Source organism: Acanthochromis polyacanthus, chromosome 1, assembly GCF_021347895.1.
Source record: "Acanthochromis polyacanthus isolate Apoly-LR-REF ecotype Palm Island chromosome 1, KAUST_Apoly_ChrSc, whole genome shotgun sequence".
NCBI lineage: Eukaryota > Metazoa > Chordata > Actinopteri > Pomacentridae > Acanthochromis > Acanthochromis polyacanthus.
The window spans coordinates 31,034,043-31,050,669 of NC_067113.1; the positions used below are offsets into that span (position 1 = coordinate 31,034,043).

General features: G+C 36.5%; 1 protein-coding gene across 1 annotated transcript; it reads left to right on the forward strand.

The window, feature by feature from the left end:
- The first annotated feature begins 540 nt into the window (after positions 1 to 540).
- On the forward strand, positions 541 to 15,446 carry si:dkey-33c12.4 (uncharacterized protein LOC560112 homolog). The gene is made up of 18 exons (XM_022216809.2): positions 541 to 722; positions 992 to 1,038; positions 2,931 to 3,003; positions 3,802 to 3,983; positions 4,148 to 4,231; positions 4,323 to 4,379; positions 4,508 to 4,690; positions 4,858 to 5,064; positions 6,037 to 6,091; positions 6,178 to 6,268; positions 6,354 to 6,495; positions 8,049 to 8,153; positions 9,076 to 9,184; positions 9,269 to 9,452; positions 9,782 to 9,856; positions 10,628 to 10,730; positions 13,033 to 13,127; positions 14,121 to 15,446. Exons 1-18 carry the CDS (start codon positions 695 to 697, stop codon positions 14,272 to 14,274), a joined length of 1,974 nt encoding a protein of 657 aa, XP_022072501.2. The 5' UTR covers positions 541 to 694; the 3' UTR covers positions 14,275 to 15,446.
- Positions 15,447 to 16,627: the final 1,181 nt, after the last annotated feature.

Genomic DNA, 16,627 nt, shown 5'->3' on the forward strand with positions numbered 1-16,627 from the left:
TGTTAATTTTTACTAATTAATTAATAAAAAATATGTAATGCATTAAAAAAAATAATGTATTTAACCGCACCTTTCTCAGTTCCCAAATTTCTGGCACACCGATAACACTGATGAACACTCCAGCCAGGTAGGTATGCGCTAATGAACCTAAAGTCTGTTTTCCAGCCGTGAAGAAGATTCACAGGATGCACTGTCAGCACACAACAAAGTTTGGTGAACAGTGATTGAAGACGAGAACACTCTGGGTGTGTTGAGCAGAAAGTTTCTTTTAAAAATCTTTCTAATGGCAGCTTGGATAAAAACGGGGTTACTTGGAATTTGTGCAAACAAATAGTTTTCCGATCACCGCAGTACTTCGAGCCGGTGTATCCATCCCATAATAGACCACTTTTCGAGATGCTAAAGGTGCTTGAGTTTACAAAAAGCTTTAAAATATTGAATATAATCGCGACAAATGAACTTTGAGTTTGCAAACAGCTGGTGGCGGTACTGCTCTGTTTCGCCTTTTGTCGACCGCCAATAAACATCAAACGGGAAAAAGAGACGAAGAAGAAGAAGAAGAGGAAGAACAAACAAAGCAGAAGAGGCAGAAGAAGAATCCGGTCCAGAGTCCAAAATCCAAAAGGCGGAAATAAGTGGCTGACAGAACTAAAGAGAGCTCTGAAACGACACCTCAAAGACACAAGTTAGCGTCATGTCGAAAAAGAAAGACGTGGTAAAAGGTGAGGATAACTCAGTGACTGTTGTCACCGCTTCTTTGTGTCTTAAGTTTCATTTCCTGAGAAGTTGAGCAGCTTCAGCCAACATGTAGCCAGTTAGCCCAGCAGCTAGCTCATGTTGTGGCTTTGGAAGGACACTAAAGAGGCGATAATGTCATTTTATCAGCGTGGCTCCTGACCTTTGTGTTCTTTTTTTTTTTAATTGGATGTATTCTAGTTAAGAATGCTTCTGTCTGTTTACGACTCCTTCTCTGTCTTCCTCTACCTTTTAGCTCCGAGATGCGTAATCAGGGAAAACTCCAGACTCATGCGCGCACATGTAAGTACTGTATAAACATGGACGCAATAAAGTGTCACTGTAGCTGAGTCAGAACTGGTCATTCTGGTTTTAGGAACGCAAACAATAATAGTGCAATTAAACGGTACTAAAGTAGAAGTCTTTTAATGACATGTTTTGCAGCACTGAAGACAAATGACATGTTGAAACACTTGTATATATCTAGCTTCAATTATGCTAATTCAGTTTCATCTTCAGACCTTTAGTCATAGAAGCTGCAGATTACTGCTGCTAATCAGAGTTATTTCCACTGCTGATCAATAAATCAGTTTTCAAACTCTGTAGCTATGGTAGTGTCAATTTGTGTAACTACATATATTTGGGCAAGTGAAATTGTATTTGAGATAACTGGTTTGGTTCTTAATATTGAATTTAGCCTGGTAAATTTGTGTACCTAGTATAATATAGTGTAAAAATAAGTAAATTCAGAAAACTTTATTTGTCCCCAGGGGGCAATTAAAAAGGCACGCAGAGCAGTCAGTGCAACAATGACAAAATGAAGAACTAGGGATAAATATATGTACAAATCTAGAGCAAATAATAGGAATACATACAAATTTATATGTATGTGTGTATCATCATACTTAATCATGATCTCAATATTTAATTTAGTCTGATACATTTCACAATATATGTATGATATTGTAAAGTTTTAATATATATTTGATCAGCTAATTGTTATTATATATATATATATATATGAATGACATTGTAAGGCCTTAACCTCAATATTGTGTGTGTATGTACATTAATAAAACACGCATATAATGTCAATAAATGTATAAAAATAAAATATTGTGGGGTCTTAACCTCAAGATTTATCTGAGTCAGCTTAATTTATATTTGATTTAATGTTGGGTTTTAACCTTAATATTTAATTTAGTCTAATACATTTGCATTATATGTAATATTTCCAGGTTTTAATCATACTGTTCTTTTAGTCAGGCTGCTTTGTATTGTTTGGTCTCAACCCTAATATTTTTTGAGTCAGTTTGGTATCTATTTTGCCTGATGTATCGGGTTAATGTCATTTGCTTTTGTCATGTAAATTCATAATGTCGTTCTTATTTCTCAACTGGAAAGCACTTTGGTTCTATAAAAAACGTGTTATAAAGATAACAGTTTGACCAAAGTGCAAAGATTTTCAACTAACAATCAGAATAAAAACAGAGAAGTGCTCACATTTTAAAAACTAGTTTGTTGTCAAATATTCTGACAGTAGGTTTAACAGTGTAGGGTCATTTTTAAAGAAAAACAAACTAAAATCTTTGAGTAGTTGCCTACATGGGAATATTTTCAGGTTTCTTTCCTCCTCTATAACAGTAAACTGAATATCTTTGGCTTGCTGATGAAACTGGAACAAACAACTGATCGATGCATAATTAATTGACAGGAAAAATAATCATAGTAGTTCCAACAACAGCAGCATGTCTGAACCCTGCACAATACTTAAACATCCCCTGACAGCTGCAGTCTGCTCAAATTAAATAAAATTAAACTACAGCATTATTCTCATTGTTTAATAGCCACACCTTGAATATATTTAATCACAGCCTTCCCAGTTTGCTTATTGCTTCGTTTCAAAGCTCAGTTTGAAACGAAACGATAGCTTTATATTGTTAAATTGTTGAATCTTGACAGCTCTCCACTGAAAAGTCCACTTAGTCGTTTTTCTGCAGCCATAAGATCAGTAGAAGGTCTTCACATGTTCATTAAACCAGCAAGAAACCAGTGACTTTTTGAGTATTTTTGCTTGGAAAATATTTAAATTATGACTCCCCTCTTAAGCTAAATGCTGTTAAGTTGTCTGTCAGCCGCCTAACTGTTTCAGGTTGTTGGTTTATTTCAAATTGTTGATGGTTTCTCCTGTTTAGGAGTCGATGGTGGATTACATCAGCGGTCGCAGTTCAGCCTCGCTGATGGACGTTCTCGCACCCGCCCTGCTCGGTGAGGCCTCTTCTGAACTTCTTGTTGTGAATTTATAACGCATATCTGGTCCGGATTTGGAATGAAGATAGGGGTGGAAATCTTTGAACATTTTTTTGGAGGGGGCAAAAAAGAAATGTGAAAAATGTTTCTTAGAAACATTCACAAAAAATCAATCAAAATTCACATTTGAGAATCTAGAAATGTTTTTTTTTTTTTTTCTATTTTTGCTTTAAAAACTTTTGAAGGACGTATTTGACTGCCTTATTTTAAGCTCAGTGAACATAATAAAGAGCAAAAATTTATATTTCTGAAAATGTTTCATTGTCTGTGGCTGCAGCTGTTTTCTTTACTATTGATTTATTGATTTTTTTTTTGTCAATTATTGTCTTGCCAAATCCCCCAAATTGGGCAAAACAATTCTTGTAAATATTTTCAAAAAATGAGTGAAAATATTCCAAAGAAATCCTAAAAATATCTAAAGTGATTACGCATATTTTCTTTAAGAACATTCACAAAAAATCATCCAAAATCCAGCAAAATTTGCTGGATTTTGGATGATTTTTTTGTGAATGTTCTTAAAGAAACATTTTTAACATTTCTTTTTTTCCACCAAAAAATGTCCAAAGATTTCCCAAAAATGTTGAAAATGTGGACATCAGAAGTTTCACTGTGGAAATAGCTTTTTCTCTCCACATTTTCAAACTTTAAAATGGGTCAATTTTGACCCTCAGGACTACATGAACGTTAATCGTACGAGAACTTAACATATTTTGCACCCTTTTGGAGTAACTTTATTGTCTTTTTTTTTCCTGTGAGGTCTTGGAGGTTTTTTAAGACCCTTGGAGGACGACATCATATTTTCAGACGAGGACGACGATGATGACGAGTATGAAGACGACGATGATGATGACGACAGTAATGATCCATATTATCGTCCACGCAGAGCTGTTCAAGGCGCCTTAGAGCCGCATCCACAGATAAAACAACTCACCGATGAGGTACAGGACTTCTGGTTTTGTTTGTTTGAAAATGAAACTCGGACAGAAGCTTCTCACTGACTCATGTGTTTGTGGAGAATAAATTAACTTTATTCTCTGAACACTGTGTTTGGGATTTCTTCTATGGATTAGTCATACTTTTTTTTTTTCTTCTTATTTGTCAGGAGGCTGATAAAATTGCAAAGGAATTAATAGATGAAGAAGAGCGACGTAAAGAAAAAACTAGGAAAAACAAACGTAAAAAAATGGTGAGCCTAAATATTATAATTTCACCAGATTCTGATTGTTGTTGTTGTTGTTTTTTCCTTCTTATAATTGCACATGTTCTTTTCGTTACAGCGTAAAAAAGAAAAGAAACGGTTAGAAAAGGAGAATGCAAAAAAAGAAAATTTACATGTGAGTCTAATTTCATTCTTTCATTGTTTTTGCATGAAAATATTACAATCTGGAATTAAAATCCAGGTAGAAAGGTCTTTTTAATTCATGTCTGATCACTTGTAATGCCATTTTTTTTTTCATTTTAGGAGGAAGAACAAGCAAAGTCAGATTCTTCAGAAAATCAAGAAGATACCGCTATAATTGAAAGTAGTGCAGAGGCAATGGAGTCCTCTCAAAATGCAACTGAGGCAGGTGGACATGAGAAAAGTGATAATACTGAAGAAATAAATGTTGTTGAGGTGAATAAAAAAGAAGACAAGGAGCAAAAGGTAATCGACTTTAACAGTCTGGGTTCGTTCTCGGGTCAGACGTTTCATCATGTGTCGACGAATCGCTTTCTAATATTAATCATAATTTTAGGAATGACGTGAGCTTTTCATTGAAGTACCTTGCAGGTGATTAGCCCACAGCAACCGTCTTGTCTTGTCCACCGCAGAATGAGGATTTACATAATTCATGTGCTGCTTCTGCTAAATCGGTGCCAGAGGAGACGTCTAACCAGAGTCCTGCAAAAGAAAAAACAAAAAGAGATACAAATAAATTACCTGAAGTTCGGCAGCCCGAGGAGAAAAAGCCGGAAGTTGCTGAGAAACAACCTGAAGTTCGAAAGAAAAAAGAAGAGAAACCAGAAGCCAGAGGAGAGGTGGGAAAGTTAACACATACTCCTATCAAAAGGGTCAAAAATACAAAAACTAATGTCAGAATTACACTAATTTGATCACATTTGAGTTACACCAGAACTACAGTTTAGTTATTTCTTTTTCCTGTAACCTTTATTTGAAATTCTCATCAGATTAGAAACGCAAAAATCCAATTCCTTCCCATTAAAGTCTGACTGTTTAGTTGTATTTGGTCATTTTATTTCCCTTTATAGGGTAAAATAATTATATGTAATTTGCAAAATACTGTGTTTATTCGCTTTTCATAATTTTCTTTTTTCTCTAAAAAATGTCAGAAATTAGTGAAAAAACACTTTTTACTTCTAAATAGCCAATATGTTCAGTTCATAATCATGTATGTCAGAAAAACCTCAAAATTCACATTTGAGAAACAACTTTTTTTGTTGCTATTTTTGCTTTAAAATCTTTGAAAGGATTCATTGTTTATTTTTCTCTCAAGTGTAAAAAAAAAAGTATACAAATGTATTCAGTTCACAATCATGTATGAGAGAAAAAAACTCAAAATTTCACCTTTTAGAAGCTAGAAACAGCTTATTTTTTGGTTTAAAAATATTTGAAAAGATTTTTTTTTTTTTTATTTCAAGCTTGGTATACTCCAAAAGTCTACATTTATTGATTTATTTTTATAATTTTCTACGGCTGCAGCTGTTTTTTTACTACTGATGGATTGATTGTATTTTTCTCTAAAAAAAGTATCAGGGAATAATGAAAAAATATATCAAATATATTCAGTTCATAGTCATGTTTGACAGAAAAACCTCCCTCAAAATTTCACGTTTAAGAAGCTGATAACTTCTCCTTTTTGGTGTTTGTGCTTTAAAACATGTTTGAAGATAATAATTACTGTTTGGTGCCTAGACACAGTGTTATGCAAATGCTGTGTTTCCTGTCATGTTTTCATGTTTCACAGTCTAATTTCACACTAATTCTTACAGAAAACAGTGGAACCGGTTTTAGATGAGTTTGCAAAAAGAAGCATCGAGCTTGCCAGTGAGTAAAAACCTTCCTCCTTCTACTGACATGAAATAAAAAATGTGGGACTACTGAAAAGGGCATCGCTGCGGTTTCATTTTCAGATATGGGGAATCGTTCGGCTGCCTCTGGACAGTTTGAAATGGCAGTGAGATACTTTACCGACGCCATTAAGCACAACCCAAAGGAATTTAAGTAAGAAGATGGACACAGATTGACTCACGCTGTCATTAAACCACGCGGCAGCGGTTTCCATTAACGGCCACAAATTGTGTTTCAGGCTATTTGGAAATCGGTCCCTGTGTTTTGAAAGATTACAGCAGTATGAAAATGCACTCAGGGATGCAGACGTCGCGCTCTCCATGGAACCAAACTGGATAAAAGGTCTATTTCGGAAAGGGAAAGCTCTCTGCGGGCTCAAGGTAAACCGCTGCTTCTCTTTCCACTTAACACCGCTTGTGTTTCTTGTCATGATTTTCTCAGATTTCCTCTGAATGATGCAACTGGAGCGACATTTTTACACCTATAATCTACCAAATCTATAGTATAGTCAACATGTATTATTTGCATTATGCAGCTGTGAGATTGAAGCATATTTTTTAGCTTTTGTTTGACGTAAGTAGCAGATAAACTGATGCCACCCTCCAATTAATCCACCATCGTAAAAGTGATTATATTCAGCTAAGAGGTGTCTATTCATGCTGTTATTTAATGAGGCTTCATTCATTGACAGAAAAATGGGAACAGCTGTCTGTAAAGCACAAAACTATTTAACGTTACGACACACTTCCTCCTCCTTAACAATTTAACAAGAAAAACTAAAATTATAGCATTCATATAGATAGAATTTTTTGCATCTACTGCATTATTTCAAACCACATGTACCAAATAAACTGCAAAAGTTGGGATTTTTATTTATTTTTTCATAAGTAATTTTCTGCATTATCACCATTTATTAATTGATTATTTTCTCGATTGTGTTTTTCTCCTAAAAAGCATCAGAAAATAGTGAGTGTTTAATCAGATGTCAAATATAATAAATTCAGCATCCTGTGTGACAGGAAAACCTAAAAATTTCACATTTGAGAAGCTTAAAGCTTTTCATTTTTTGCCTATTTTGCTTTAAAACAAACTGCAAAAGCTTGTTTTCATTTTTTACTTATTTAATAATTAACAGTTTTTTTTTCGCTATTGATTAATTGATTTTCTCAATTAGTTTTTCTCAAAAAGGTCTGAAAAAAATTTCCTGTTTCCTCCAATTTACTTGGATGTCAAATATATTCAGTTCACCATCATGTATGGTGTAGAAAAAAAAGCTACAAACGGCTTCATTTTTTTGTTGTTTTTGCTTTAAAAATTCTAAATGGTTGTTTTAGTGCAATTTTTTAAAGCTTGGTTTACCTAATACATTAAAAAAGTTTCTATTTATTTGTAAATAATTTTCTAAGGCTGCAACTTTTTTTTTTTTCTTGTTGATTAATTTCTCAATTATTAGTTATTTCTTAAAGTGGAGTGAAGCTGGAAGCGGCTCTAAAAATTCCTAAGGATTGTTTTAATGCATTATCTTAAGCTCGGTGTACCTAATAAATTGCAGAAGTTTGTATTTATTTATTTCTTTTTTATATAAATAATTTGCGGCAAAAGTTTTTCATTAATTTCTCAATTACTAGTTTTTCTCAAAGTGTCAGAAAATGGTGAGAAAGTGCCTGTTAAGTTACTTAAATGTGTCATGTAATCTGTTCACAATCATGTATGACAGAAAAATCTCCAAATTTCACATTTGAAAATTTAAAAACTGCCCTTTTTTTCTTAAAATAAATTCTAAAAGATTGTTTGATGGCATTATTTTAAACTTGGTTTACCTAATAACCTGACAACTTTTTGTGAGTTCCCAGCTTTTTCAGGTTTATTACTTGGATTATGATTTTAAATTCCTATTTACTGCCCATGATCCTTCTTAATCTATCTCCTCCAGAGATACTACGAAGCCTCTCTGATCTACAAGGAGGTGTTGAAACTGGAAAAGACGAGCGTTGAAGCTGCTCAGGAGCTGAAACGAGCGCAGACGTTGCACCTCATGGTAGGAAAAAAAAACTCAACCGTTTACGAAGCAAAAAAGAAATGCAAAAAAAAAAAATCCGAATAAAAAATGCCACTGTGACTCAGAGATCTATGAGGAAGCTCTGAGAATAAATGGAAAAAAATACTAAAATTTCCTCTATCACCTGTGTTGTATCCTCTGATATAATCTGTCAGAACAGCCAGCAGAAGTTCCAGCCGTACAGACGGAGAATATTAACCTTTAGAGCACTCAGCTTTAGTTTATCGCTCACAGGATACGTTACGTTTGCTAGCAGGCTAATGATGAATTAACTAAATATACAAACACTGGTTAATGATTGAAAGTTAACATTAACCAGCAGATTGTTTGGCTGAACTCATGAATCCACTCTAAAAAATTCAGAGCATCATCGTTCAATAATATTACACTTTTTTCTACAACTGAATGTTGTTGTTGGAGGCAAAAGAAGCGACTCAACTGTTTCCTAAAAACTAGTAATATTGCACAGGAAAAACATCGTCCTGCGTTATTTTTTATTTAAAGAAAAGTATTTGTTTTTACCCAACAAAGTGTCACAAAATAGTGAAAAAACTGTTTAGAGTTCTCACAATTTCTTCAGATGCTGTTTTGTCCAATTAACGGTCAAAGATCTTCAGTTTACCACCAAGACATATCTCAAAACTTCACATTTGCAAAGCTACAAACAGCCGTTTCTGCTTAAAATATTACTAAAGGATTGTTTATGTGCAGAACGTATGAGGAAAATAAAGCAGGCTTCATTTAAAAAATATCAAAAATACCGGTAAGAGTACGGTTAAAAATGGTACAAGTAGTAGTGGTAGTACTGTTAAAATCCTGACAACACACATCTCTACTCATGTGCGGCTTTGATATCTGTGTGTTTTTGTTTGTTTGTTTACATTATGTGTTTGTATTTCAGGAAATGGGCTTCAGCTGGAGTCAGAGCTCCGAGGCCTTGAAGAGTCACGCCACGTTAGAGGAAGCTGTGGAAGCTCTGTTTGCCGGCGACGGAAACCAAAATCCTGAAGGTGAACATCACGAGATGTTTCTAGATATCGGAACGGTTACACCGAGGGGATCTGAGCAGCTTTACTGTCGGGTCGCTTCTTCAGGTGCTGGCGCCAGACGGGACCGTGCAGCTCCGTCAGCGGGGCAGGAACATCCCGACGACGGAGAATGGACCGTCCAACAAACGAGCCGTCCTCGAACGCAGCACGGCAGAGAGTTTGAGGCTTTGGACCAAAACAGAGCGAAATCGCACTCGCCGACGCCTCCGTCTAGGAATCCAGGAAAACCGTAAGTTCTCATTCGCTAGCTGAGTTTCACTTATTGTTTGTTTAACGTGGTCTTAAATTGTACTTTGTCAGCATGTCGCATTATTACTGCTGTTTGTTAGTTTATTCATTTAGACACATTTGTAGTTACATAGAGTCGACAAATTAAGATTAAATTAATATTAACTGAATTTTATGTCCTGGTTTTGATGTAGAAACGAGGCTGGATGAGCTTTGTTTTCAGGGTTTCAAGGCTTTTTGCTTGATTGCGCTCAGAATGCAACAGAGGTTTAACTTTAAATTATTTCTTCTTTCTTTTCTTTTTATTTGTATCTCGTGTTTTGCTTAAAGGGATCTTTTTTCTGTTTGGGTTGGATTCTTGCCTCCCGCTATGACCTACGTGAAACTCCACGAGCTCTTCAGCAGGTGAAGTATCGCAATTTTGTCTCCGTCACGCACCAGAGCACGTCTTTGTGTCCGTTTACAGTTTTGGAATGAAGATGAGAATGCAAGAAAAAAACCCACACATAGTGTGACTAAAGATGAAATTATAATAAGAATTCCTGCACTGTTAAACTGTTTGCCTTCAATGGAGATATCAGCGAATACTGGAGAGGAAAAAGACAAAATGTGCAGATTTTCCAATAATCAAATCTTCAGAAAAAAAGAATAAATTTGCTTATTAATCCAGTTTTCATCCATCATAATTATGCACTGTTTTGCATATTTGTTTTAGTTTTTTTTCTACATCAGCAAAGTGTAAGAAATAGGATTATTATCATGATTTTTTGTTTTGTTTTGTCCTCGGGTTGTGATTGTTTTTCACAATTGATAATGTCCTTATTTTCTCAAATATTTGTTTTTCTGTCCAGAAATGGTGGAATAATGCCTACTAAAAGTTCCCACAGTTTCTTCAGATCATGTTCTGTCCACAAGCACTCAAATATGCATCATATATGAAAAAGACAACCCTCAAAACTTCACATTGGAGAAGCTGGAAACGGCAATTTTTGCTTTTAAATCTTCTTAAGGATTGCTTGATTATCAAAATATTTATGTTCTATCAGTCGATTAATGTTTAAATCTTATTTACACTGCTTTTCTTGTGCACAAACTGAAAATGATACATTAAAAACAGGTAGTGTGTGGTACTCTGCTGCTCATATATTTAAATGATCTCTCCATCGTCCCTCTCAGAGCCGGGACGGTCTACAGCATCAAAATGCTGCTGGAGCATCAGTGTGCCTTTGTCAACTACACCAGGAAGGAGGAGTGTGACCGAGCCATCCAGTGTATTAATGCAAGTAGAAATCACTTTGATTGATATTTATATAATGCATGTTTAGACGTTTAGCTCATGTGTGGAACTTGAACCACTAACTGGGGCTCCAGACTAAAAACAGCTGCACGTGCGACTATTTTTTGACGGCGTACGAGTTAGAATTTCCCGTAGTTGAATTTGTGGGAGCGTCTGATGATCATTAGGCTGGTTTGGTTTCCGTCTGCAGCTTTAGAGGAAGCCATCGTGGTGGAAACCGTGAGTCTGTAACTGTCTGACACGTGAAACAAGCTAGGAAGGTGTTTCATGTTCCAAAAATAAAGCGGTTTGCAGCGGATTATTTTCACAAACAAAAGGAGGAAGGTGCTTGCAGGTACACACATGGACTCACTAGACGAGCAAGGGAAGAAAAAAAAACTCTACAGTCAATTAAAATTGTCTAACGCAATGCTAGAGCTGTAAAATTTCAATAAATTTTAATGATAATCATAGTTTTGGCTTCTCACAATTCGTATTTTACATTTAAAATGAGCTCTGCATAGCAAACGCAGATAGTTTCCACTTGTTAATCTAACATTACAGCACCTTATTTCACTATTTTCAAGTCATTTTTGCTCATACAGTTGCAGCTTCTCAGCAGAATCTACTGCAGCCTGCATGTGAGGCGTTTAGGGAACATCTGTAAATTATAGCATCTATTAATAAGCAGATAATCAGCTACTGAGGTGTTTTGCAGGTGCTCAGTTTATAGGTGAGGTATCAAACAACTTCCAGGAAAAGACTGAATATATTTCTGCTGCTAATACCTCAGTCAGTCCTCACATCAGTGCAAAACTAGGGTATGTAAATGAGCTATTCATCAGCATGCAGGGTTAATTAATACCATGCTGTGCCCAAAAATAGGTGGGGAAGTGCAATCAAATGATGTGCTGCCAGTTAGAAAGTTCATCTACAGAGATGTTTTCTTGTTCTAACAATAATCCTCATTTAGGTAGTGGTTAAAATATTATTTACAATCGGCAGCTTTGTGTTTTTTACACCAAACACTCACCAGAAATCTTAAGCTGGCGCCACTAATTCATGATCCTTAGTTAGTTTGAACTTAAAATAGGCCGATTCCTGAGGTATTACAGGCAACAAACATCGTGATCATGGGGAACGTCAAAAGGTAAACCTGAATGTATTTTAGGATGTTTGAGAGTTTTCTAAGTAGAGCAGGAAGCTGGAGAACAGAGAAAACCTTATTTTTTTTGATGGTGTTTTTAAAGGTGTGACTGACAGCTTTTCTTTGCTCTGGAAACTTTTTTATGCTTTAAAGTTCCTCAAAACTGCAGCATTATTTCCTCCATCACATAAATCAGCCTTGAAGCTTGTTTCTCTGTGGAGGTGCTTTAATTCTTTAAGTTCTGCGGCTCGCTTCTGAAACTTTCTCAGGACAAATAGATGCTTAAAAAGTGTTCACTAAAATTTCGTACCAGACGGAAATCAGTTATCACATTTTTCTTGCTATTTAGCCATTTTTCAACACTTGTTTAGTCTTTTTTCCAGCTGTGTGCAGTGTAAATATGCACTGTAGTATTATTATTTTAGCCCCGATAGGTCAAACTGAAGTTGAAGTGATTAGTTGAATAAAAATTAATTGTTATCTATAATGAAACATAGGAAGGTTTTGGCTTCTTTTAAGCAAAACAGTCATGTGCTACAGCTTGGATTTTGGTTGCAAATGAGATTTAAAAAAAAAAAAAAGTATTAATCCCGGAGGAAATTCTTGTGTCAGATTTTGCTCAGAAAAAACAAAATGACAAAGTACCTAAATTAGAAAAGTAATGGGATACACTGGAAGTATGATAAAATACTGAAATAAAATCAGCCAGCAAAAATAAGACTGGAAGGAAGATTACATAAAAAGTAGTATTATATACGAAAATTAAATATTGCACCTGGAAAACAAGCTACCAGGTGTGGATATGTGCAGTTTTTTAAATGTATTTTTAAATGTTTTGAACTTGTGGTCGAACAGAAAAACACGTTTAAAGAAATCCCCTTGGTATTTGGGGAAAATGATGGCCATTTTTTTTTAGACGTGTTTAAACCTTTTATACACAGAATAATGAATCAGTCGTTCAAGAAAAGAGTGGCGAGATTAATCTATAATGGAAAATAAATAGATTCAAGTGTAATTACAGAAAGACGGAGATGCTTGAGGGGGGTTTTAGTTTTACAAACATGTTCAAGTTAACGGAATTCAGTGCGTTATTGGATAAAAAGTGATTATTAAATGACCCGATTATGATTATGTTGATTGTTTTTGTTTTTCTTACAGGGAATGGTGGTGGAGGGGGCTCCTCTGACGGTTCGATATCCATATAAAACCCACAACGGACTCGGCATGTCCACCGACGCCGGCATGCGCCCAGGGTAAGAACGTACTGTTTTTGCCCCTTGTATTGACATTTAGCTTAACTTTGACCTATTAAAATCATAAAAATGATGGGATTCTTTACGATCTGTGCAATATCAGTATAATTCTCTCAGTATTTTATTCATGAGAGATTTTCTGCAATGTCACTGATAATGTTCAATACTGTTATTTCTACAACTTTACCTACGTATATGTTGGTTTATTTTTATTTTTGAGCTACATTCCTTAAATGTTTGCTGTTGTAACACTGCAAATTTTCCCCACTGTGGGATTAATGAAGGCTTATCTTGTATCTTGATGTTGTGCAACTTTAAACTCAGTGGAAGTAAGAAATATTTTTTAACAATGTATGCAGAAGAATTCAGTACAGTTAACACTCACAAGATTGTTTGCCAAAGTTCTTCTGAAAACATCATTAGTTCTACAAATGCAAATTATACCAGAACTGGTCTTACTTTTTTGAAGAACCCCTGCCACAGCTGACCTTCCGCTCCTGGATTTTAACAATAAAAACACAGAATTAGAGTATTTATTTAAAGCTTTATCCACCCTAAGCTTCAACATATATCCATCCTCCATCCTCACTAGGGTCGCGGGGGGTGCTGGAGTCTATCCCAGCTGACTCGGGTGAAGGCAGGGGACACACTGGACAGGTCACCAGTCTGTCACAGGGCTACATATACAGACAAACAATCACACTCACATTCATACCTACGGGCAATTTAGAATAACCAATTAACCTCAGCATATTTTTGGACTGTGGGAGGAAGTCGGAGTACCCGGAGAAAACCCACGCATGCACAGGGAGAACATGCAAACTCCATGCAGAAAGATCCCAGGCCCACCCGGGGATTTGAACCGGGGATCTTCTTGCTGCAAGGCGAAAGTGCTAACCACTACCTCACTATGCAGCCCTCAACATATATCCCTAAAATGTAATCTTTTCATGACAAATTGTTTCTCCGGTTGTTTTTTTTTTTTTTTTTTAGGATGTTCAAGAAGACGGAGTGCTTCTTCTGGAGGACGACGGGCTGCACGAGGCAGGACTGCATCTACAAACACATCCCGGAGCACAAGAACATTGACAAGGGCAAATTCACCAACAGACTTGGATTTCCGCCGCACGCAGGAAATCAAAAATGAAAAAAATAAACCCGCTAGCATGCAGGGTTTCCTCTCAGATTTGACGCGGTGGCGGTGACGGCCCTGCTTGCTTTGGTTTCTGCTGAGAAAATTGGGCAAAAACAATTGAAGTGTTTTGGATTTTAGGGGAAAATTGTGGGAAATTTGTGCTCCATGATCAGTGCTACTGTACGAATTAAAGGAAACTCAAACATCTATCATACTACTGTACTCTAGAAATAATCCACGTGCCTTTTTATAGTTGCATTGTGCCTCAAGCTTTCAGCATCCCTCAGCTTTAGGAGTTTGTCAGGGATTATTTGCGACCTCATCTGTTTAAAGATAGTGATTTTTCTTTCTTTTAAAAATCGATTCTACAGATTTTTCTGTTGCTTTCCAGTCACCACTAGGTGGCAGCGTTATATTTGTCCCTCAGCTTTAGGGCTGCAAACTGTCTGCTTTCATTTTAAAGGCTGTGATTCTTAAATAGTTGTTCTATCGGAACATTCAATGCGCCACGTTTGATTTCTTCTGAAACTGTGCTCGTTACTCGTAACGCTGCCTTTGTTGTATGAATGCAGTGATCGACAGTTCAGTTCTGTAGTTTTGTGCATTAAAATTTTATTGCAGTGCTCTTTCTGTTGCTGAATCTGTTTGAGTGTAGTGATGTTTGCATGCAAAATAATACAGTTTATCAAGGGTAAGTCCAAAGAAACATCAAGCCTCGACTCAGAGTGTTAGATTTGTGTACTGCCACTCAAAATTTGGGGTCACTTAAATATCCTCATTTTTCAAGGAAAAGCAGTTTTTTTTTATCAAAGATGATAACATTAAGCAGAAATCCAGTCTAGACATTGTTAATTTGGTAAATGACTATTCTAGCTGGAAATGGCTGATTTTTAATGGACTTAAAGGTACAAAGGAACATTTCCAGCAACTCCTGTGTTCTAATGCTACAATAGCTGATCGTGCTAAAAGGCTAATTGATGATTAGAAAACCCTTGTGCAGTTATGTTAGCACATGAATAAAAGTGGAGGACAGAAAATCGTCTGGGTGACCCCAAACTTTTCAACGGCAGTGTAAACATAGATTCAGCACAAGACCAAAGACTTGTGTAGGTGGAGGAGCTTAGAAGAGCCTGAATATGACTCACAACTAAGAATAATAAAGTCATGATGATTAAGCTGCTCAAGCATGATTTGTCTGCACCATTATTCCGGTCTCTTGTTGGAATTTGGGATTTCGTGAGGAGGTCAGAGGAAGCCATGACTTAAGATTAATTCAAGCTGTGAGTCCTGTTGCATTTTTCTAGAGTGAGAATCTCGGTCATCTTGGGCCACGCTAAGTTTCAGAGCGCTGGTTAAACGCCTGAAAAGTAACCGTTCTCCTTGGGATTTTATCTGAAGCAGCGTTCTTTAAGCCCAAGATGCCTCTCTTCGGTCTCCTTGCCACTAATGTGGGTGGGATTTGCGTAGATCCCCTCTCCCGCCGTGTTTGTTATTTGACTCAAACGGTTCAAGGTCACTTCTGCGACTCCTGTTATGCAATGTTTGGGGTGTGAGTTACAAAACCGCCTCCAAAGAGCTGAATAATTACCTGAAAACGACGAAAAGGTTGAGGCTGTGAGAAGTGCTTAGTGTCGACCTTCCAGGCAGAGCAGCTGTGCTCGTGGGCATTAATTGGCTGATGGTGGCATACCTCACAAAGCCCTTCTGATCTGTGTGAGATTTGAGAGCATGAAAGCCCTGTAATACTAATAACATGAACTCCTGGTGAACCCACTTTGACATGCGGTTGATACATTAACAACTTGCAAAATGGGTCTATATTTAATCTCGTTTGTCCACTTTGGCGTTTGCCCCCCACGAGAAAACCTGTTCAAATGCAGATAAAGGCTGATAAAGAGGTGAGGGTTCACAAACCGGCCGGAATCAACATCTCGCCTCTCTGTGTCCGGACAAAGCCAATCCCTTACTTCACCAGAGCAAACAGCGGCGTGATTAAGTGCATCTTGTTAAAAGACTGCGGTTTGCAGAGCTTTTAGCAGATTTCTCTCCCTCCCAGCCAGAGGAAATAAAGGGAACAGGACTGAACCAGCAGACATGACATGCTCCTCTCCCACTCCTTCCTTTCTGATAAATAGCTACGCAGCAAAAAAATAAATAAAATCTTCCTCACTCCAGCTCAAGAGAAGTTTTCAGATGCAGTAATTGAATGCATTGCACGTAATCTAATTTTTATTCTAATTCTGTGGTTTCTCTCCGCTGGTAAATAAACTATTGATGTGACTTGAGGGAGTAGCTGACTCGTGCTGTATCTCAACAGTCTGATTTGCGTCTCAGGAAGCCAAAATAAATGCAGCTCTGCAATACT